Source organism: Oncorhynchus kisutch, linkage group LG3 (genome assembly GCF_002021735.2).
Source record: "Oncorhynchus kisutch isolate 150728-3 linkage group LG3, Okis_V2, whole genome shotgun sequence".
Taxonomy (NCBI): domain Eukaryota; kingdom Metazoa; phylum Chordata; class Actinopteri; order Salmoniformes; family Salmonidae; genus Oncorhynchus; species Oncorhynchus kisutch.
Window position 1 is genome coordinate 7,009,100 of NC_034176.2, and position 23,022 is coordinate 7,032,121.

The 23,022-nt window shown below is 42.0% G+C and overlaps 1 protein-coding gene across 1 annotated transcript; it reads left to right on the plus strand.

The window, feature by feature from the left end:
- Positions 1-1,543: 1,543 nt before the first annotated feature.
- LOC109877870 (myosin heavy chain, fast skeletal muscle-like) lies at positions 1,544-21,155 on the plus strand. The gene is made up of 39 exons (XM_031816932.1): positions 1,544-1,771; positions 2,755-2,901; positions 5,517-5,673; positions 6,998-7,025; positions 7,279-7,387; positions 7,538-7,630; positions 7,918-7,978; positions 8,218-8,316; positions 8,606-8,709; positions 9,082-9,220; positions 9,542-9,660; positions 9,830-9,979; positions 10,077-10,247; positions 10,474-10,777; positions 11,108-11,172; positions 11,268-11,355; positions 11,472-11,589; positions 11,756-11,879; positions 12,756-12,892; positions 13,177-13,432; positions 13,745-13,987; positions 14,318-14,494; positions 14,595-14,740; positions 14,922-15,012; positions 15,303-15,692; positions 15,814-15,940; positions 16,137-16,255; positions 16,398-16,594; positions 16,843-17,026; positions 17,144-17,309; positions 17,554-17,678; positions 17,880-18,188; positions 18,398-18,601; positions 18,714-18,839; positions 19,474-19,644; positions 19,919-20,023; positions 20,120-20,215; positions 20,553-20,684; positions 21,022-21,155. Exons 1-39 carry the CDS (start codon positions 1,556-1,558, stop codon positions 21,040-21,042), a joined length of 5,814 nt encoding a protein of 1,937 aa, XP_031672792.1. The 5' UTR covers positions 1,544-1,555; the 3' UTR covers positions 21,043-21,155.
- The last annotated feature ends 1,867 nt before the right edge of the window (positions 21,156-23,022 follow it).

A 23,022-nucleotide genomic window follows, 5' to 3' on the forward strand; every position in this document is an offset into this window, starting at 1 on the left:
AGGTCAAGTCCGTCCCAAGCACGAGGTCAAGTCCGTCCCAAGCACGAGATCAAGTCCGTCCCAAGCACGAGATCAAGTCCGTCCCAAGCACGAGGTCAAGTCTGTCCCAAGCACGAGATCAAGTCCGTCCCAAGCACGAGATCAAGTCCGTCCCAAGCACGAGATCAAGTCCGTCCCAAGCACGAGATCAAGTCTGTCCCAAGCACGAGGTCAAGTCCGTCCCAAGCACGAGGTCAAGTCCGTCCCAAGCACGAGATCAAGTCCGTCCCAAGCACGAGATCAAGTCTGTCCCAAGTACGAGGTCAAGTCCGTCCCAAGTACGAGGTCAAGTCCGTCCCAAGCACGAGGTCAAGTCCGTCCCAAGCACGAGGTCAAGAGAGAGCTCCGATGTTTTTATAAGCAAAATAATAACAAAAATAAATATAAATATGTAAGGTGATTGATAAAGATTAGTGCCACTAAAACCTCAGTAAATAAGGTCAGATTAGATTTCATTTAAACTATTTTAGTGGTAGTGGGGCAATACGGACAGTATTTTAGGGACATTGGTAGTAACATTGGAATCAATTTGATGAATCAAACTTTTGATATTGTCCTAACTATTAATAATGACATTTCTCATTTGTGTAAATTCAGTGAAATTCAATTCAAACCGATATTCCATGAAGGAGTCATATATTGGCAGTGTGACGCTCCTGGATGTTTGGTGACGCTGGTGATACACAAGACACATAGGTCCCGGAGGGAGGTCTCTCATCCAATCCTTTTTCCTTCACCAGACTGGTCCATAATTAACTTCTGCTTGGTTGGCACTTCCAACCAGATATAAGGAGGCTGAGGACCCAGTATCTATACGTCAGATACCTTCTTCCTCTGTGGTAAGACTCTCTCCAACCTCTTTAGAGGTTATACATTTGTCACATCTTTACATTCAGAATCTGAGGCAGTAGCTGCACGGTTTGAATTGAGTTCTGCATTTTATTGTTGACTTGTTTTATGGATTATTTAAGAATATGCATTCAAGTGTCATTGATTTAAAATGTTAGTTAAAAAAAAGGTGTTTCATTTCACTTTAAATTAGTTTTACTTAAAATCTTTTATTTGTGGTTAAACATGTTGCTCCTGTGCTTGTTTGTCAGTTAGGGGCTGGTCTAGAATGTTAGTGGGTTTTCAGGCGTATTTATTTGAATTCTTGACAGAATATGTCATAAAGTGAGTTGCCACCTTGAAAATTAAATTGACCAGTTGCACCTGTAGTTGAAATGGACATGGCCGTAATGATTGAGTCGAAGGGTGCCGTTTTCTAGCACTTCGGGGGCTAAATGATAGGACTTTAGACTTGTGCGTATTCACAACACCCTGATGTTTCACAGGTTCCTCCAAGAAGTACACATTCATCTGTAGGAAAAACAAGGTGAGGAATGGAGTCTTCACATTTAAAAGTGATGAAAATATTCTGTGAGATATTCTTTCACCTTACTCTGTTCACGGTGGAGGAAGCACCACAGAATCAATCACGTGTCTTGTTTCGCCTCTTTCCTAGTAATCCGTCACCATGAGTACGGACGCTGAGATGCAAATCTACGGCAAGGCTGCCATATACCTCCGTAAGCCTGAGAAGGAGAGGATGGAGGCACAAGCTGCACCCTTTGACTCGAAGAACGCTTGTTATGTGTCAGACGTCAAAGAGCTGTACCTTAAGGGTTTGGTCACTGACAGGGCCGATGGAAAGTGTACTGTGACAGTCACCAATCCTGACGGCACCAAGCAGGTAAGGCTGATTTGAAAAGTATTCAAGTTCAAATTTGTGCAATTACTTTATTTATTGAAAGAAAAAAAACATCAGCATGAAAAGAAACAATCTGTAACAAAATATAGATTAAAAATCATTGCTTTGTTTTTTGTGTAAACAGAATATAACCTGCAAACACAATTTTTATCGTTGCTATTTAAAACTCGCATAGATTTTTTCCCACAAATATAAGTCAAGAATCACTATGTACTCTGCGTACACCAATCATTAGGAACACCTTACCAATATTGAGTAATAACAGCCTCAATTAGTTGGGGCATGGACTCTACAAGGTGTCGAAAGCGTTCCACGGGGATGCTTGGCCATTTTGACTCCAATGCTTCCCACAAATTTGCTGGATGTCTTTAGGCTGATAAAATATTCTTGATACACAAGGGAAACTGTCGAGTGTGAAAAGAAATCTAGCAGCGTTGTAGTTCTTGACACAAACCGGTGTGCCTGGCACCTACTACCATACCCCGTTCAATTCAACTGAAATATTTAGTCCTTTATCCTCTGGTTCAGTTGGTAGCGCATAGCGTTTTCAACGCCAGGGTTGTGGGTTCAATTCCCACAGGGGACCAGTATGAAAATGTATAAACTCACTACTGTAAATTGCTTTGGATAGGAGTGTCTGGTAAATTAATGGTACAAAATCCATGTGTCAAGGGTTAACAATCCTTCTTTAACCTGTCTCCTCCCCTTCATCAACTCTGATTGAAGTGTATTTAACAAGTTACCTTAATAAGGGATCATAGCTTTCACCTGGTCAGTCTATGTCAAGGATGGGAAGCTGGCAGCCCACACCCCCATCAAAGTTACCCATCCCTGGTCTATATCATGGAAAGAGCAGGTGTTCTTAATGTTTTGTATAGTCAGTGGGTGGAGGTATGTATTTTTTTTAAAGCATTCAGTCAAGTCCTGTTTGATCTGTGTGTAATGTACATTTCTGACTGTTTCAGGAAGGAAAAGAGTTCAAAGAGGCAGACGTCTACCAGATGAATCCCCCTAAGTACGACAAGATTGAGGACATGGCCATGATGACCTACCTGAATGAAGCCTCTGTGTTGTATAACCTCAAAGAGCGTTATGCAGCATGGATGATCTATGTAAGAAACCTGCATAAACATCCACAATTACATGAACATAAAATAATACATACATACAGTACTACACATTAACACATACAGTACTACACATTAACACATACAGTACTACACATTAACACATACAGTACTACACATTAACACATACAGTACTACACATTAACACATACAGTTACTACACATTAACACATTAACACATACAGTTACTACACATTAACACATACAGTTACTACACATTAACACATACAGTACTACACATTAACACATACAGTACTACACATTAACACATACAGTACTACACATTAACACATACAGTACTACACATTAACACATACAGTTACTACACATTAACACATACAGTACTACACATTAACACATACAGTACTACACATTAACACATACAGTACTACACATTAACACATACAGTACTACACATTAACACATACAGTACTACACATTAACACATACAGTACTACACATTAACACATACAGTACTACACATTAACACATACAGTACTACACATTAACACATACAGTTACTACACGTTAACATATACAGTACTACACATTAACACATACAGTACTACACATTAACACATACAGTACTACACATTAACACATACAGTACTACACATTAACACATACAGTACTACACATTAACACATACAGTTACTACACATTAACACATTAACACATACAGTTACTACACATTAACACATACAGTTACTACACATTAACACATACAGTACTACACATTAACACATACAGTACTACACATTAACACATACAGTACTACACATTAACACATACAGTACTACACATTAACACATACAGTACTACACATTAACACATACAGTTACTACACATTAACACATACAGTACTACACATTAACACATACAGTACTACACATTAACACATACAGTACTACACATTAACACATACAGTACTACACATTAACACATACAGTACTACACATTAACACATACAGTACTACACATTAACACATACAGTTACTACACATTAACACATACAGTTACTACACATTAACACATACAGTACTACACATTAACACATACAGTACTACACATTAACACATACAGTACTACACATTAACACATACAGTACTACACATTAACACATACAGTACTACACATTAACACATACAGTACTACACATTAACACATACAGTACTACACATTAACACATACAGTACTACACATTAACACATACAGTACTACACATTAACACATACAGTACTACACATTAACACATACAGTACTACACATTAACACATACAGTACTACACATTAACACATACAGTACTACACATTAACACATACAGTACTACACATTAACACATACAGTACTACACATTAACACATACAGTACTACACATTAACACATACAGTACTACACATTAACACATACAGTACTACACATTAACACATACAGTTACTACACGTTAACATATACAGTACTACACATTAACACATACAGTACTACACATTAACACATACAGTACTACACATTAACACATACAGTTACTACACATTAACACATACAGTACTACACATTAACACATACAGTACTACACATTAACACATACAGTACTACACATTAACACATACAGTACTACACATTAACACATACAGTACTACACATTAACACATACAGTACTACACATTAACACATACAGTACTACACATTAACACATACAGTTACTACACATTAACACATACAGTACTACACATTAACACATACAGTACTACACATTAACACATACAGTACTACACATTAACACATACAGTTACTACACATTAACACATACAGTTACTACACATTAACACATACAGTACTACACATTAACACATACAGTTACTACACATTAACACATTAACACATACAGTTACTACACATTAACACATACAGTACTACACATTAACACATACAGTACTACACATTAACACATTAACACATACAGTACTACACATTAACACATTAACACATACAGTACTACACATTAACACATACAGTACTACACATTAACACATACAGTTACTACACATTAACACATTAACACATACAGTACTACACATTAACACATTAACACATACAGAACTACACATGAACACATACAGTACTACACATTAACACATTAACACATACAGTTACTACACATTAACACATTAACACATACAGTTACTACACATTAACACATTAACACATACAGTACTACACATTAACACATACAGAACTACACATTAACACATACAGTACTACACATTAACACATACAGAACTACACATTAACACATACAGTACTACACATTAACACATACAGTACTACACATTAACACATACAGTACTACACATTAACACATACAGTACTACACATTAACACATACAGTACTACACATTAACACATACAGTACTACACATACCAATACAGTACTACACATACCAATACAGTACTACACATACCAATACTGCACACCCACATAATCAAAGTACACCCACATCCTCACATGAATCCAGGTGAAAGTCAATCAGATTTTGTTAATCCCCTAATTTAATTCATTCATTAATTAACTAATTAATTAATGATCACTGTCATCCAGACCTACTCTGGGCTCTTCTGTGCCACGGTGAACCCCTACAAGTGGCTTCCTGTGTACGACATGGAGGTTGTTAACGCCTACAGAGGGAAGAAGAGGATGGAGGCTCCACCCCATATCTTCTCCGTCTCTGACAACGCCTTTCAGTTCATGCAGATTGGTATGACCTCTAATGGATGGATGGATGGATGGATGGATGGATGGATGGATGGACGGACGGATGGATGGATAGACGGACGGACGGACGGACGGATGGATGGATGGATGGATGGACGGATGGACGGCTGGATGGATGGATGGATGGACGGATGGATGAAAGTAAAACTATGCTTTAGAGAGGTACACACTTAAAACAAATGGTTCTATTCAGGGTTATTTGGCTTGTAACCATAGCGGATCCCTATTTGGTGCTATGTAGAACCCTTTCTTGAGGGTTCTATAAAAAACCATAATCGTACGGTTGTAAATGGAACCTTTGTGGTTCTACAAAGAGAACAGCAAAAAGGGTTCCGCTATCATTACAACCCTTTTTGGTCCCGTATAGAAACCTCCTAAATGGTTCTATATAGAACCTTAATGGAGAACGGTTCTACAAAGAACCTTTTAAACAACGATAAGGATTCTTTTTCTCTGATTAGTCGTAATATGTTACAATTCTGTAGGTTTTATTATTAGTTAATTGACAAGATACATCAGGTGTGTTAACTCTGGAACAAAGTGGGTTCCTATGGAGAGAATTTTAAAAAACACTGATTTTAGTTCTAGACCACACACTAGTCTTTCACAAGACACAAGCACTGGCCATAATAATAATTTGATGAGTTCTTATATTTGCCCATATATATATATATATATATATATATATTATTATTATTGTTATTATATTTTCACATACATCCGTCCAATACAAGTGTATGAAATAGAAAAGTGTTTTTTGCACATCCAAACACCCTCTGAGAGTGGGGTCATGGCCAGCGTCAGCCATTATCAAAGGTAAACCTGGAGCAATTTTAACCTTGTTAGCGCAAAGATTCAAAAGAGCAACCTTTCGGGTTCCTGGATCAACACTCTAACCACTAGGCTCCCTACATTGTGATGGCAGTACACAACAGATTAGATCAACTGGAAGGACAGTCTCACTATTCTAATGAGCCGCCGCCCCTACATTTGAATTATCAGTAAAAAAAGGAAAGAACCTTTTCTCAACTGCAAAGAACCATTGAAGAGCTCAAAGGGTTCTCTCAGTCATTATGGTTCCACATAGAACCATCACGCTTCCCAAAGAACCCTTGAGGAACCCTCTTTTCTAAGTGTGTATCTAGTGTTTTCTAGTCTAGGTCAGAACAGTTTGCTGGAAATATCTGAGCATTCAGTAGCCTTGAATGGAGAATGTTCCATACTGAAATTCATGATGATGCTATGAATGCTATAATGGACCCATAATGCTGCTTGGGTATGATAAGCAATATGTATTTTGGTTCCAGATAACGAGAACCAGTCCGTCCTGATTACGTAAGTTGTTTACTAAAATGTCAATTGACAAATGGTTTCTATTGTAATATGTTTGGTGACTTGGTGTGAAAAACGTACATGACATTATGAATGGATTAGGCTATGTGTAATAATGAGTCGAGGAAATATTTGTTCATTATTTATGTTAGAAAACAGGTCAACAGTGTTATTGTTCAATGCTATTTCTTAGTGAAAGCCAATTTTGCACTCAAACATGTAACTAAAACCCCTCTTTCTCTGTCATATAAACCAGTGGAGAATCCGGGGCAGGAAAGACTGTCAACACCAAGCGTGTCATCCAGTACTTTGCCACCATTGCAGTGTCTGGTGCCAAGAAGGAAGTAGACCCCAGCAAAATGCAGGTAGGTTGTTGTTTCTCTTTTTAACACATTTCAGTTTGGTTGGGTGGCAAAACCTGTTTCAAGGAAAATTAATGTTAAAAGAAAAAAATCTAGAGAAAAAAAGTTTACCACTTTACCAGTTTCTGAGCAACTTGTGTTTGTCTCGATCAGGGGTCTCTTGAAGATCAGATCATTGCTGCTAACCCTCTGCTGGAGGCTTACGGTAATGCCAAGACAGTGAGGAACGACAACTCATCTCGCTTTGTAAGTATAAATGGCACACTGTGGAAGTTATCTTATATTGGAAACATTTATTTCAGTAGTTCTCTAGTTCTTTAGTTTCAGTAGTTCTATAGTTCTTTAGTTTCAGTAGTTCTCTAGTTCTTTAGTTTCAGTAGTTCTCTAGTTCTTTAGTTTCAGTAGTTCTCTAGTTCTTTAGTTTCAGTAGTTCTCTAGTTCTTTAGTTTCAGTAGTTCTCAACAAACTGTAAATCTATTAAGTAAGATGTTACATGTATTTAGTTGACCTCTAACCTCCATGTTCTACTACAGGGTAAATTCATCAGGATTCACTTCCAAGGAGGAAAACTGGCTAAAGCTGACATTGAGACCTGTGAGTTGGTTTTCCTTGTTTCTCAATGCTTTTCTAAATTCAAAGAGATACTTTTTTGGAGATCATATCATCACATTTATTTGTATCTCATGTTCTCTCTGTGTCTGTGTCTGTGTCTGTGTCTGTGTCTGTGTCTGTGTCTGTCTCTCTCTCTCTCTCTCTCTCTCTCTCTCTCTCTCTCTCTCTCTCTCTCCCTCTCTCTCTCTGTCTCTCTCTCTCTCTCTCTCTCTCTCTCTCAGACCTGCTAGAGAAGTCCAGAGTGTCCTTCCAGCTGCCCGATGAGAGAGGCTACCACATCTTCTTCCAGATGATGACCAACCACAAACCTGAGATAGTTGGTATGTCAAAGCAGAGGTTCCACCTCCATCTGTGGAACATGTAAAATAGAAAATACTATTACAATGAGTACATCCAAGGTAACAAGACATCTAGACATGGGTCAGGTCTTTGGGGGAAGATCAATGAAGTAATGCACTGTGCACTGCATCAGTCCAGGAGCCTTTTATAATGCTATTTGTTATACACTACATGTCCCACGTATTGAGTAAAGGAGGGAGAGATACTGTGAAGGTAGGACAGAAGAATTCTGAGCGATTTAACTGACATGCCATTCTCTGTTGTCCACAGAAATGTCACTCATCACCACCAACCCCTACGACTTCCCCATGTGCAGTCAGGGACAGATCACTGTGGCCAGCATCAACGACAAGGAAGAGCTGGATGCCACAGACGTGAGTCAAACAAAGGGTTAACCATATTCTATATATGGAATGGGTAGGACCACCATACACACTGAATACATTGTGCAATTCCAACTAAATGCCTTGTGTTAGTTAGGCATGTGCCTCGAGGCACTCTTCATGCCTTCAGACTTCACCTTGAGGCACATACATGTAAAACATCTACAAGAGAGTGCCACTAAGTGCCCTGTGGAACAATGTTAAACTCCTTTTGTGCTGCCATCTACTAGTGTGTTGGCCAAGCGTAATGATGTGGAGCTGAGAAGCCAGTGAAATCTATCCATCCCATTTGTTCTGGAGTGAGCTGGAACTGAGCAATCGGCTGTTCACTTCATCGCTGTTGTACTTCCTGTCTAATGCCAGGATGCCATTACAATCCTGGGCTTCACTAATGAGGAGAAGGTGGGCATCTACAAGCTGACAGGAGCTGTACTGCACCATGGAAACTTGAAATTCAAGCAGAAGCAGCGTGAGGAGCAGGCCGAGCCAGACGGCACAGAGGGTGAGTCCCACTCATAGATATACAATATGTAGAGTATTAGTCCCATTCCCAGTCCCACTCATAGATATACAATATGTAGAGTATTAGTCCCATTCCGAGTCCCCAACAGAGAAATAGAACATGTTAAACAGACAGTGCCACTTGAAAGTCAGGTAGGAGATCATTTTTGGAGACCAAATTTCAACCTCCAGAAATGATTTGAAATGGATATGGGTGAAAATCAAAACCTAACCCACAAAAGAGTTGACCAAACTGTTTTGTTAGTGTGACATCAGAAACATCTTGTGTGCCTGAGTCTGTTGTTGTTCGTTTTCTCTCCAGTGGCTGATAAAATCGCCTACCTGCTGGGCCTGAACTCAGCGGAGATGTTGAAGGCTCTGTGCTACCCCAGAGTGAAGGTCGGCAACGAGTATGTGACTAAGGGACAGACCGTGCCTCAGGTAAGGCAGTCAAACACAGCATCTACCATTTTCTCACCACCGCAATTATTTGGGGAATGAAGTGCATAGCTTTTGTTGAATAGTGATGTTGTTTTTCCCAAGCTCTCATCACCTTATCACTAGACACAGTCAATATCGCATGTATTCATTTGAGGTATTATCATTGCAGGTTAATAACTCAGTCAGTGCCCTGGCTAAGTCCATCTATGAGAGGATGTTCTTGTGGATGGTCATCCGTATCAACGAGATGTTGGACACCAAGAATCCAAGGCAGTTCTATATTGGCGTGTTGGACATTGCCGGGTTTGAGATCTTTGATGTGAGTATGAGACCAGAACAAGACAATTCGTTGTGATTGAGAAGGGTTACAGCCTTGTATTATGATGAAATGATCCCTTCTGAAATTCCATCAACAGTACAACAGCATGGAGCAGCTGTGCATCAACTTCACCAATGAGAAACTGCAACAGTTTTTCAACCACACCATGTTCGTCCTGGAACAAGAGGAGTACAAGAAGGAGGGAATCGTCTGGGCCTTCATTGACTTCGGCATGGACTTGGCTGCCTGCATTGAGCTTATTGAGAAGGTAAACTGTCTGAGGAATATAATGGACCACAACAGCAAATCTGATAGGGATTGCTGTGAGAGATATTATCACTGGGGTATAACGTATTTGACTGTCGATAACTCAATATGTTTCATTTTATTTGCCCCTAAGTGAATATAATCCTATAATAGCATGTTTTCTAAAGGAACGAATGTGATCCTAAATGTAAATATCACTAATTTGATGTACGTCTCTTTTCGTAAAGCCATTGGGCATCTTCTCCATCCTTGAAGAGGAGTGCATGTTCCCCAAGTCTTCAGACACTACCTTCAAGGACAAGCTGTACTCCCAGCATCTTGGCAAAACCAAGGCGTTTGAGAAGCCCAAGCCTGCCAAAGGCAAGGCAGAGGCCCACTTCTCCCTGGTGCACTACGCCGGCACTGTGGACTACAACATCACTGGCTGGCTGGAGAAGAACAAGGACCCCCTGAACGATTCAGTTATTCAGCTGTACGGGAAGTCATCAGTCAAACTGTTGGTCGCCCTGTATCCCACAGCTCCACCTGAGGGTAAGACGAGCATCACGACAAAATATTTATTTAAGCACTAAAGTTACAAACTCAGACCCACATTTTCTTTAAAGTCTAGGACTGTTCCAAATCACAATTCTCAGGTTCATTCACTGGGTACATTTAATTGGTGTTATCTCTTTGGCACCATTTGCATTAAGATGAGTGTGAAGTTAACCCCCAGATTGTCTCATTTATAATTAGTGTGCTTGCTGAAGACAACACCACACATAGATTTCTTACATACTCATATGATTGTTATTCTATTTATTCCTCCCGCTACAGGAAATGGACTTGTCTAGTTATCTTTGACTTTTTCCATTTGAACAGATAATACCAAGAAGGGAGGCAAGAAGAAGGGTGGCTCCATGCAGACTGTGTCGTCCCAGTTCAGGGTGAGCTTCTGAAATGTGGATATTCAGTCCTTCTAAAAAAGTGCATTGATTATCATGAATGATTTCTGAGAAAATGCTTTGTAACCCTCTTCCAGGAGAACTTACATAAGCTGATGACCAACTTGAGGAGCACTCATCCTCACTTTGTGCGCTGCCTGATCCCCAACGAGTCAAAGACTCCAGGTACTATACATGTTGAGTTAAATATGACATCTTATCAGTTCGGTATCAGTAACCTTAACCAACTCATCTTTAACCTGTTTAAGAGAATTTTAAAGAGACTTGGTTTGTGTTTCCAGGTCTGATGGAGAACTTCCTGGTTATCCACCAGCTCAGGTGTAATGGTGTTCTGGAGGGGATCAGGATCTGCAGGAAGGGCTTCCCCAGCAGAATCATCTACGCTGACTTCAAGCAGAGGTACACAACACACAAACAATAATAAACACATGTAAGCATGGACACGCACACACAGAAAGATCTGCTCCAAGGGTTTTAACAGCATCAGAGTAGTCTTACCTTTTATGTAATATAATTGACCTATTACAACTTAACAGATATTCTTTGAACATTTCTCCTCATTCAGGTACAAAGTACTGAATGCCAGCGTCATCCCCGAGGGCCAGTTCATGGACAACAAGAAGGCTTCTGAGAAGCTGCTTGGGTCCATTGATGTGAATCACGATGATTACAAGTTTGGACACACCAAGGTCAGTCACATACAACCTGCAAAAGTGGACAACAAAACGTCAGTGATCATTTAAACGCTAACCATTCAACATCTCTCCAGTTCATCCTTTTTCCCCGTTATTTTCTTAATTTAAAGTGGCAATCAGCAGTTTCTATGAAGAAAGTATAGTTCTAACCACGTTTTTAGGCTATATAGTGTTTGTTTACACTTACTTAGTTTAAAAACAACAGAGTGAAACAAGCTAATATTTTGGGGTTCTGATGGAGTACGACAGTTGAACTAAGCTCACGAGTCGTTTATCTGTTATATTCTTCAAGAATCAATGGGTACAGCTACTTCATTTATCAGTCCCAAAAAATAGATGTGGAAATTGCAGAGTGCCCCTTTAAGTAGTGGGAAAGGCTGTAAAAACATTGTGTTTTCTTCAAAGTCGTACATCACAAGCACAGAAGAGAAATGTCTACCTTTATACACAGATACAGATAACTGCATCCATCTCTAACACAATGCTTTCTATGGGGCGGCACATTCTTATTTTCAATGACAGCCTAGGAACAGTGGGTTAACTGCCTGTTCAGCGGCAGAATGACAGCTCGGGGTTTGAACTTGCAACCTTCCGGTTACTAGTCCAACACTCTAACCACTAGGCTACCCTGCCACCCCATAGAAAGCATTGTGTTAGAGAGGGATGGATGCAGTTATTTGTATCTGTGTTCACTAACTCTCTACGACTCTACAATAACAACTTGGAAACAACCTATCACGTGGTTTGTTTGTAAGCATCATAATGTTCATGTGGTTCAAATCAATCTAGTGGTGATGTTCCTCTTCCTTTGATTCCTTTTGTTATCTGTCACTGTGGTTTCATAATGGACCATGTTAACCTGTGTCTCAGGTGTTCTTCAAAGCCGGTCTGCTGGGTGTCCTGGAGGAGATGAGAGACGAGAAGCTGGCCTCTCTGGTCGGCATGGTCCAGGCTCTCAGCCGTGGATTCCTCATGAGGAGAGAGTTCACCAAGATGATGGAGAGGAGGTGAGGAAGAGTAGACATGCAAAGCGTTCTGTCAAGCAGCTGTATCTCCATGCATTGTGATTACATAGTGGACATGATGTGAGTTGATCAGAATGAGGAAATACGTCTTATACTGTTCTATTACAGCTGTTGAATTGTCATTTTAAATGTGCGATATTTCCCCATTCATTGTTGAAGAATATAAAATGCCTCATGAGGGGGGGGGGGGGGGGGCATTTTGTGGTTCTTTGAATACCAGAATGTAGCTTCATTAAACATGTCACTCTGTCTTTTCTGTCGACCAGAGATTCCGTCTTCTCCATCCAGTACAACATCCGTTCATTCATGAATGTTAAAACCTGGCCGTGGATGAAGTTGTACTTCAAGATCAAGCCCCTGCTGCAGAGCGCTGAGACGGAGAAGGAGCTGGCCAACATGAAGGAGAACTATGAGAAGATGACGTCGGACTTGGCCAAGGCTCTGGCCAAGAAGAAGGAGTTGGAGGAGAAGATGGTGGCCATGGTGCAGGAGAAGAATGACCTGGCGCTTCAAGTCTCATCTGTGAGTGAGCAACGACCGTCATGACTGCACATTTACACACACATTTACACACACATTTACACACACATGATCACTCACATTTACACACACATTTACACACACATTTACACACACACATGATCACAGGCACGAACAAACACACACACACAATCACACTGTGACATATGTGGCTAAGTCGGGTATTTTTATGTCCTATGTTACCTAGGCTACATATATTTCATGCATTTATATTGATTTGCTCTGACCTCTTTGGCTAAATCTGTTGATACACAAAGTGAAGCCGCAGATGTTTTTCTGTTGTTCTGAAACCAGGATTCAGAGAATCTGAACGATGCTGAGGAAAGGTGTGAGGGGCTCATCAAGAGCAAGATCCAGCTGGAGGCCAAACTCAAAGAGACGACTGAGAGGCTGGAGGACGAGGAGGAGATGAATGCTGAGTTGACTGCTAAGAAGAGGAAGCTGGAGGATGAGTGCTCTGAGCTGAAGAAGGACATTGATGACCTGGAGCTCACCTTGGCCAAAGTGGAGAAGGAGAAGCACGCCACTGAAAACAAGGTCTTGTAGACAGTCCAACCAAACAATAATCCAAAGAATAATCAACTCAAAACAGAAATTGAATCGAAGTTGTTTTGTGGGAAAATCAAGACCCAAAATAATGGAATGTCAGTTTCGGGTTATTCCCCACATCCATTGCATGTTCTGCTCCCCCCTCGTTTATGGCTTCCCCATAGTACACCGGAGTACACTGCCATCTAGTGTTGAATCTATAGTACAGTATTTGTTGGAATTTCTCATCTGAATTAAATGAATTCAATATATATCTAACTCAATCTCTCCTTTATAGTGATATGACCAATGGCTAATTTTGGCTGGTGCTGTTTTCAGGTTAAAAACCTGACAGAGGAGATGGCGTCTATGGATGAGAGTGTTGCCAAGCTGACCAAGGAGAAGAAAGCCCTCCAAGAGGCCCACCAGCAGACACTGGACGACCTGCAGGCAGAGGAGGACAAAGTCAACACTCTGACCAAGTCCAAGACCAAGCTGGAACAGCAAGTGGACGACGTGAGTGGAGTTTGACATTTTAGCCATGATAGTATGCAAGATGATATTATCTACAGTTGTTTAGATTTTGAACAATATGTGTGTGTTTTTTATCTTGTAGCTTGAGGGTTCTCTGGAGCAAGAGAAGAAGCTCCGTATGGACCTTGAGAGAGCCAAGAGAAAGCTGGAGGGAGATCTGAAACTGGCCCAGGAGTCCATAATGGACCTGGAGAATGACAAGCAGCAGTCTGATGAGAAAATCAAGAAGTAAACACAAACAAATGAGAACAGTATCACTGCCATATTGATCATAATGTTTGTTCTTTACATATTCTTGTCATTATCAATTAGCATTTGCACGTGATTCTTAAAAGTAAAGTGAATGGTAGAATATTCTCCCTTTACACTATCAAACCAATTCCGCAATCGACGTGTTTGTGTTTCTTAGGAAGGACTTTGAGACCACTCAGCTCCTCAGCAAGATAGAGGATGAGCAGTCTCTGGGAGCTCAGCTGCAGAAGAAGATCAAGGAACTGCAGGTACAGTACAGGATCTAAGCTCCAGTACAGGAAAGAACACACCTGAATCATTTCCTTAGAAGATGTATTCTGATAGCACACATTCTTCCTTGTGGCTTCCGATGGCTCAGTAGATTGGAAGATGGTGCTTCTTACCATTGTGGTTTTGGTTTGACACATGGGACACTGTCTACTTAATATATTAGTGTAACTGACTCTCTGTTAACACATTTATACAAAATATACTTATTCTTTCGTGTTTCAACTGTATTGTAGTGTTCATCCCTCCCTGCTCCTGTTCCCTGTTCTAGGCCCGAATTGAGGAGCTGGAGGAGGAAATTGAGGCTGAGCGTGCTGCCAGGGCTAAGGTTGAGAAGCAGAGGGCCGATCTCTCCAGGGAACTTGAGGAGATCAGCGAGAGGCTGGAGGAGGCCGGAGGCGCCACTGCTGCTCAGATTGAGATGAACAAGAAGCGCGAGGCTGAGTTCCAGAAGCTGCGTCGTGATCTTGAAGAGTCCACTTTGCAGCATGAGGCCACAGCCGCCGCTCTGCGCAAGAAGCAGGCCGACAGTGTGGCTGAGCTCGGGGAGCAGATCGACAACCTTCAACGTGTCAAGCAGAAGCTGGAGAAAGAGAAGAGTGAGTACAAGATGGAGATTGATGACCTCTCCAGCAACATGGAGGCTGTCGCCAAGGCTAAGGTGAGTGGTGATGTTTTAGTCAAGCAGTGTTGAGGGGGATCAACTTCATTAATATTCAAGTGAACTGAAGTTGACAAGAGTCCCATGTATAAAGTAATGATGGGACTTGTTTCACTAACAGGGCAATCTGGAGAAGATGTGCCGTACTCTTGAGGACCAGCTGAGCGAGCTCAAGACTAAGAATGATGAGAATGTTCGCCAGGTCAACGACATCAGCGGACAGAGGGCCAGACTCCTGACAGAAAATGGTACCGTCAACAATGAACAACAAACCAACGTAGTGTACAATAACGTGTTGGAGGCTGCATCTATATAGTCCAGTCCACATACTGTAGATTCTACAGTCCTATTCACCACCTAACATTGCCCTACGATACCTCAAAATACGTTGTTAATTGTAGTGAACAGAGATCCCATTAACAAGATGTTCCTCTATCCCTGCAGGTGAGTTTGGACGCCAGCTGGAGGAGAAGGAAGCCCTGGTGTCTCAGCTGACAAGAGGCAAACAGGCCTTCACCCAGCAGGTTGAGGAGATGAAGAGACTGATTGAGGAGGAGGTCAAGGTAAGGAATCCAAAATGGACACCACCGACTACAGAGTTTAGAGCCAAATCTTCAAATAGATTGTGACTATGCCACCCTCAGACTTCTACTGCAATTTGTTTTACTCTTCTGGTCTTTATCTTTCTCTCTTTGTCTCTCACAGGCTAAAAACGCTCTGGCCCATGGTGTCCAATCTGCCCGCCATGACTGTGACCTCCTGAGAGAGCAGTTTGAGGAGGAGCAGGAGGCCAAGGCAGAGCTGCAGCGCGGCATGTCCAAGGCCAACAGCGAGGTGGCTCAGTGGAGGACTAAGTATGAAACTGATGCCATCCAACGCACAGAAGAGCTGGAGGAGGCCAAGTGAGTCGCACACAACAGCAAAAACTCAAATATTGGGTGTGGATGGTGAGGGTGGTAGGGGGCTCTGAGAAAATGTTACATCAATATGTGTTGTAGCATTTATTGTAGCATTTGTAGCATTTATTGTAGCATTTGTAGCATTTATTGTAGCATTTGTAGCATTTATTGTAGCATTTGTAGCATTTATTGTAGCATTTGTTTTCAACAAATTGGTCACAATAAAAACCACCCTCTTTATCGTCCAACAGGAAGAAGCTGGCCCAGCGTCTGCAGGAGGCTGAGGAGACCATTGAGGCGACCAACTCCAAGTGCGCCTCCCTGGAGAAGACCAAGCAGAGGCTGCAGGGAGAGGTGGAGGACCTCATGATTGACGTTGAGAGAGCCAACGCCATGGCCGCCAACCTAGACAAGAAGCAGAGGAACTTTGACAAGGTGAACATGCATTTTCTGCCTGCTACATGTGATCAATTGTAGTAAAATGTGACTTTATTTCTGATTCAAAACTCTTCATTATTGACTTCTAATGAAAATCCCATGGATTCTCCCCAGGTTCTGGCAGAGTGGAAGCAGAAGTATGAGGAGGGCCAGGCTGAGCTGGAAGGAGCTCAGAAGGAGGCTCGCTCTATGAGCACGGAACTCTTCAAGATGAAGAACTCCTACGAGGAGGCTCTGGATCATCTGGAGACTCTGAAGAGAGAGAACAAGAACCTGCAACGTGAGATTTTGAAAAACGTTCTATTGGGTTCATCTTTGACGAGTGTTTTGAAAATGGAAGGAACCGTAATCATCAAAATGACTTTTACCCCATCTCTGTATTTTTATGTACACTTTAAAATATTATGATTTAGTAATAACAACTCTTTAATGAACTGTTATTATGATTTAATGTCAACTTGAGAGCATTGGTGATTTCCACTGAAAATCTAAAGTCTAAACTGCTCCTCTGTTTGTGTGTGCAGAGGAGATCTCTGACTTGACTGAGCAGATTGGAGAGACTGGCAAGAGCATCCATGAGCTGGAGAAGGCCAAGAAGACCGTGGAGACAGAGAAATCTGAGATCCAGACCGCTCTGGAGGAGGCTGAGGTACAAACTACAACTGTATGATGGGAAAAGGAGTGTTACACTAGCCCAGGGCTTCTAAAACCTTTTCAGCTCGAGGCTCAAACGAGAAGTTGACCATCCTCCCATGACCCAAATTAAGAGTAAACTGTATATTTACTTCCTTGTGTTATACACATCCAAGTGTAATAAACACAATTGGCTTGACTGTTTCTCTTTGTCCAGGGCACACTGGAGCACGAGGAATCCAAGATTCTCCGTGTGCAGCTGGAGCTGAACCAGATTAAGGGCGAGGTGGACAGGAAGATCGCTGAGAAGGACGAAGAGATGGAGCAGATCAAGAGGAACAGCCAGAGGGTGGTTGACTCCATGCAGAGCACCCTGGACTCTGAGGTCAGGAGTAGGAATGACGCCCTGAGGGTGAAGAAGAAGATGGAGGGAGACCTGAACGAGATGGAGATCCAGCTGAGCCACTCCAACAGGCAGGCCGCTGAGTCCCAGAAACAGCTGAGGAACATCCAGGGACAGTTCAAGGTAAAGGGACTGGGACATCAGGCTCAACAACCTGAACATGGGGAGGGATTTGTTTGTGAATCTGTAGAAAAGAATAGAAGAGTGGATTAATATACTGTAGAAAGGTAGGGAAACTGGTGAAGTTCTTACCAATTGACATTTCTATGAATGATCCCATCGCCCCTACTTTCCAATGAGTCCTGATGAACCTATGTCATTGTGAATCCCAGGATGCCCAAATGCACCTTGATGATGCCGTCCGTGCCTCAGAGGACATGAAGGAGCAGGCAGCCATGGTGGAGCGCAGAAACGGCCTGATGGTGGCTGAAATTGAGGAGCTGAGAGTTGCTCTGGAGCAGACAGAGAGAGGCCGCAAATTGGCTGAGACTGAGCTGGTAGACGCCAGCGAGCGTGTTGGACTGTTGCACTCCCAGGTATGGGTCAAAAGCCATTTGACAATGCTGCCTTTTAGATTCATAATTTCTGCCCTGTGACTTTGTAAGTTCTCTTGAACGTCAAATCAAATCGTCTCGTTTCCTCTTCCAGAACACCAGCCTTCTGAACTCCAAGAAGAAGCTGGAGACTGACCTGGTGCAGGTGCAGGGAGAGGTGGACGACATTGTCCAGGAGGCCAGGAACGCAGAGGAGAAGGCCAAAAAGGCCATCACTGATGTGAGTCCTCATGATCGATTGAATAATGTCAACTTTGATTTGTCCTAAAGGGCCAATGGTAGCTGGGCTGGTTAAGAACCACAACAAGGATCTCAGAGGGAAGTTATGATTGGTGTAGTGTTGGAAATCCCAGATGTAGGGCAACAGCACTTGGTCTAGGAATCGTGTCAGATTTTCTTGGCCAATTTGGGGAAGGTGCTCTTCAGACAGGTAAATCTACCAACAAATCGTGAGTTTGGCCAGGCGGGGCCTAAAAATAATCTCAATGGAACCATGACAAAGGCAGACCCACAATGCGGACACAGATAGCTAGGCTAATAAAAGCTACAGCCAGTCATTATTGTTATTACTATTATCATCATGACACATGCAAACTACTTACATGTACTTGCAAAATACACTAACTGAAAATATGCTTCATATAGCTAGCAACTGTAAATGTTCGGCAGGGTTATGGACAGATTTTTACAGCGCCCCACTACACCCTTTCCTCTCTGCCAAGCTGACAGTTGTTTTAGTGAACCCATGTATGCTGGAACGTTGGTTACCCATCTGTCTGGGAGGCAACACAACTGTCTAGAGAGACTATGATTGGTGCCAGTTGGTGCATAAATTCAACAAATGACCATTCCAGGCGGCCATGATGGCTGAGGAGCTGAAGAAGGAGCAGGACACCAGCTCTCACCTGGAGAGGATGAAGAAGAACCTGGAGATCACAGTCAAGGACCTGCAGCACCGTCTGGATGAGGCTGAGAATCTGGCCATGAAGGGAGGCAAGAAGCAGCTTCAGAAACTGGAGTCCAGGGTGAGTTAACAGCAGGGTGGATTGAAAGACTGAATGATAGACATTTATTTCATTATAAATACACAGGTCCATTGAGTTATGACATTCTGTCAATAATGCACCTAGACAATGAAAAGCTGTTATCATTACAGACCATAATATTCAAAACGGTAAACTACATAGAAACAGACAACAATTGTGCCTCTTTGACTTAGAATAATATACCTGTTTTGAAAAGATTTGTTCCGTCTGATTTCACCACCTCAAATGCCTACGTTAATTTCTTCCATAAAAGGTGCGTGAGCTGGAGACTGAGGTGGAGGCCGAGCAGAGAAGAGGTGTAGATGCGGTCAAGGGAGTCCGCAAGTATGAGCGCAGAGTCAAGGAGCTCACTTACCAGGTAAGAGAAAGTGTCTTCTTCACACACTTGACACTAACACAGACAGGTTTGTGTGTAAAAACTATGTGGCATTGACTCTTTGATCTTCTCCCACAGACTGAGGAGGATAAGAAGAACGTTGGCAGACTTCAGGACCTGGTAGATAAGCTGCAGATGAAAGTCAAGGCCTACAAGAGGCAGGCTGAGGAAGCGGTGAGTCATATGTAACAGTATAACTTTAGACCGTCCCCTCGCCCATACCCGGGCGCGAACCAGGGACCCTCTGCACACATCAACAACAGTTTAACCCCTCAGTAGACATTACAAAACTTAATGTGCCTATAGTTTAGTGCAAGTGCTAATACACATCAGTCCACAATGACTCAACTGAAGAACTTATGTACATTTCTGAGTGCCTCCGAAAACATCTCTATGCCTATGTGTTGTTAGCAACTTAAAGGAGAGGGGGTTGAATATTCATTTGCTGTGCCGGGGGGTCGGGGGCCTATTTGAATGCTGATGTTCTGCTCTCCTATTTCCCCTCACCCAGGAGGAAGCATCCAACCAGCACATGTCTAAGTTCAGGAAGGTTCAGCACGAGCTGGAGGAGGCTGAGGAGCGTGCTGACATCGCTGAGACTCAAGTCAACAAGCTCAGAGCCAAGAGCCGTGACAGTGGAAAGGTACAGAGATGCTGCTGAACCTACAACTGATTCACACCTGATTCACACCTGATTCACACCTGATTCATGTTCAAACATGACCACATCAACACCACCTATGATTCATCCTTCACTGAGGTCCATACTGACCTTTTACACTCAAATGTATTGAACATCTCCAACAAGCACATCAGGGCAACAACAAAAAAAGATTCATTCAAACTAAATTGGTACTTCAAAAATCGAAAATTAAAGCTTAGCATTGAGCCTTAAATGCTTGGTCCATCATGCTTTATAGTGTTATATATTTAGCATGTTTATAATGAATACTGACCCGTTCTTGTCTTTCTTCTTACAGGGCAAAGAAGCTGCTGAATAAACGAAGATCAAACTATTGAAGATTAAAGTCTTTTCGTTTTCCTGTGTTGCATAAAATATGATTTTCATGGTAAAATGTTGAGCATTGATTAAAAACACTTAGGCCTACGTACACTTCCTTTGTGACTGTGGACTTATTGCTCAGATAACAGCTTTTTCATACTAGATATTGTGCTTTAATTAAAGGAGCAATCTGGGATTCCAACAACAATACAGTGGGCACATATTTTGGTAAACAGCCAAAGAATGAGGCTGGAAAAACTCTCACATTCATACAGAGCTATGGCTATTTTTTATTTAACTTGGCAAGTCAGTTAAGAACAAATTCTTATTTTCAATGACAGCCTAGGAACAGTGGGTTAACTGCCTGTTCAGGGGTAGAAGGACAGATTCATACCTTGTCAGCTCGGGGGTTTGAACTTGCAACCTTCCGGTTACTAGTCCAACGCTCTAACCACTAGGCTACCCTGGACTGCCCATTCATAACATAAAGAAAATATTTTCAACCCTTTACCATTGGGAGGAAAAAGAAAACAGTAAACATGTTATCCCCCACATTCGGTGCCAGAAGAGTAGCATCTTAAGTGTTTTTCACAAAATTCTAAATGGTGTAAAATCTATAACGGCGGACCATATGGGGCCCTGAGGCAAATGTATCACTTGTGAGGAGAGGGACCGACAGTATGTACAGAATTTCATAACATTAGGTCAAACGGGGTGAGGGCTGTGAACTGTTCAAAGTTAGCATTTTCAATTTCTTATAGCGCCACCATCTGGCCAAGACTCATCATTCACCCAAATCGTCAAAATCGGGCCACTGCTGTCTGAGACATCGTGTGTGACTAACGTTGTACGAATGTTGGAACGTACTAACGGACAGAGTCAGATTCATAGTCCCCTCCCCGATTTCATCGTGGGGGACAAAAATAAGAGAAACACGTTCATCTCCCGTGGACAGACTACGTAAACAAAAATGGTAATCGAGCATCTGACCAAATGTCGGTGAGATTTTATTTCTGGGTTATTATCAGACATCACACATAATTGGAGAAGGAAATGACGAACACGATATTGAGTGAGTTTTACAGCAGACATACACTTACAGTTGGGCCAGTAGTGTTGGGCCAGTAGTGTTGGGCCAGTAGTGTTGGGCCAGTAACCCAAGGCTGCCAGTTTGAACCCCTGAGCAGATGAAAGAGGACAGGTGAAAAGTATCTGTCGTTCTTCCCTTGAGCAACGCAGATAATGCCACACAACAACACTCCCCGGGTGTTATCCAATGAGGTCGTAGGGTAGGCCCGACGGCTCGGTGGACACAGCAGAGAGATTGAAAAAGCAATGGTGGTGCACATATCTACGCACAATGTATGTAACGTAGTACACCATTTTCAGGGACCTCTTTTGGCTTGTGAGTGATATTTTCAGAACTACTGGCTAAAAAGTATACAAAAGTACTGGATAATCTCTTTAAATAACCAATAACAATTGTTGATGCAGGTTTAGGGTACTTCCTAATTGCCCCATTCTCTACATACTGTAGTGTCCTATTGGGCCTGGTCAATGCATGTTTACAATTATTGATTTATTTAATTTCACCCTTTCCTGTTAAAATAGTGTGCTTCTGTGTGTGTGTGTGTGTGTGTGTGTGTGTACAGCCCTATGGGAACAGATTCCATGGTTTTGATGACCTCTCGACTAAATTGTCTGTTTTCTGTTTTTCTTGTCTATACCTGTGACGAGAGAGAGAGACAGGGAACAGCGAAAGAGAGTGAGAGATTGAGATAGACAGGGAACAGAGAGTGAGAGACCGAGAGACACAGAGAGACAGAGAAATCAGAAATGAAAGCTAAAACCAGAACAGAGAGGCTGCGACAGCCTGACAGTGAAACAAAAGAGAAGGTAAAGAAAACAACTTGAGTACAACTCAGCCTTATGCAGAAACCTGGGATGAGAAACCTTCTGTGAATTTCAGAGGAAACTG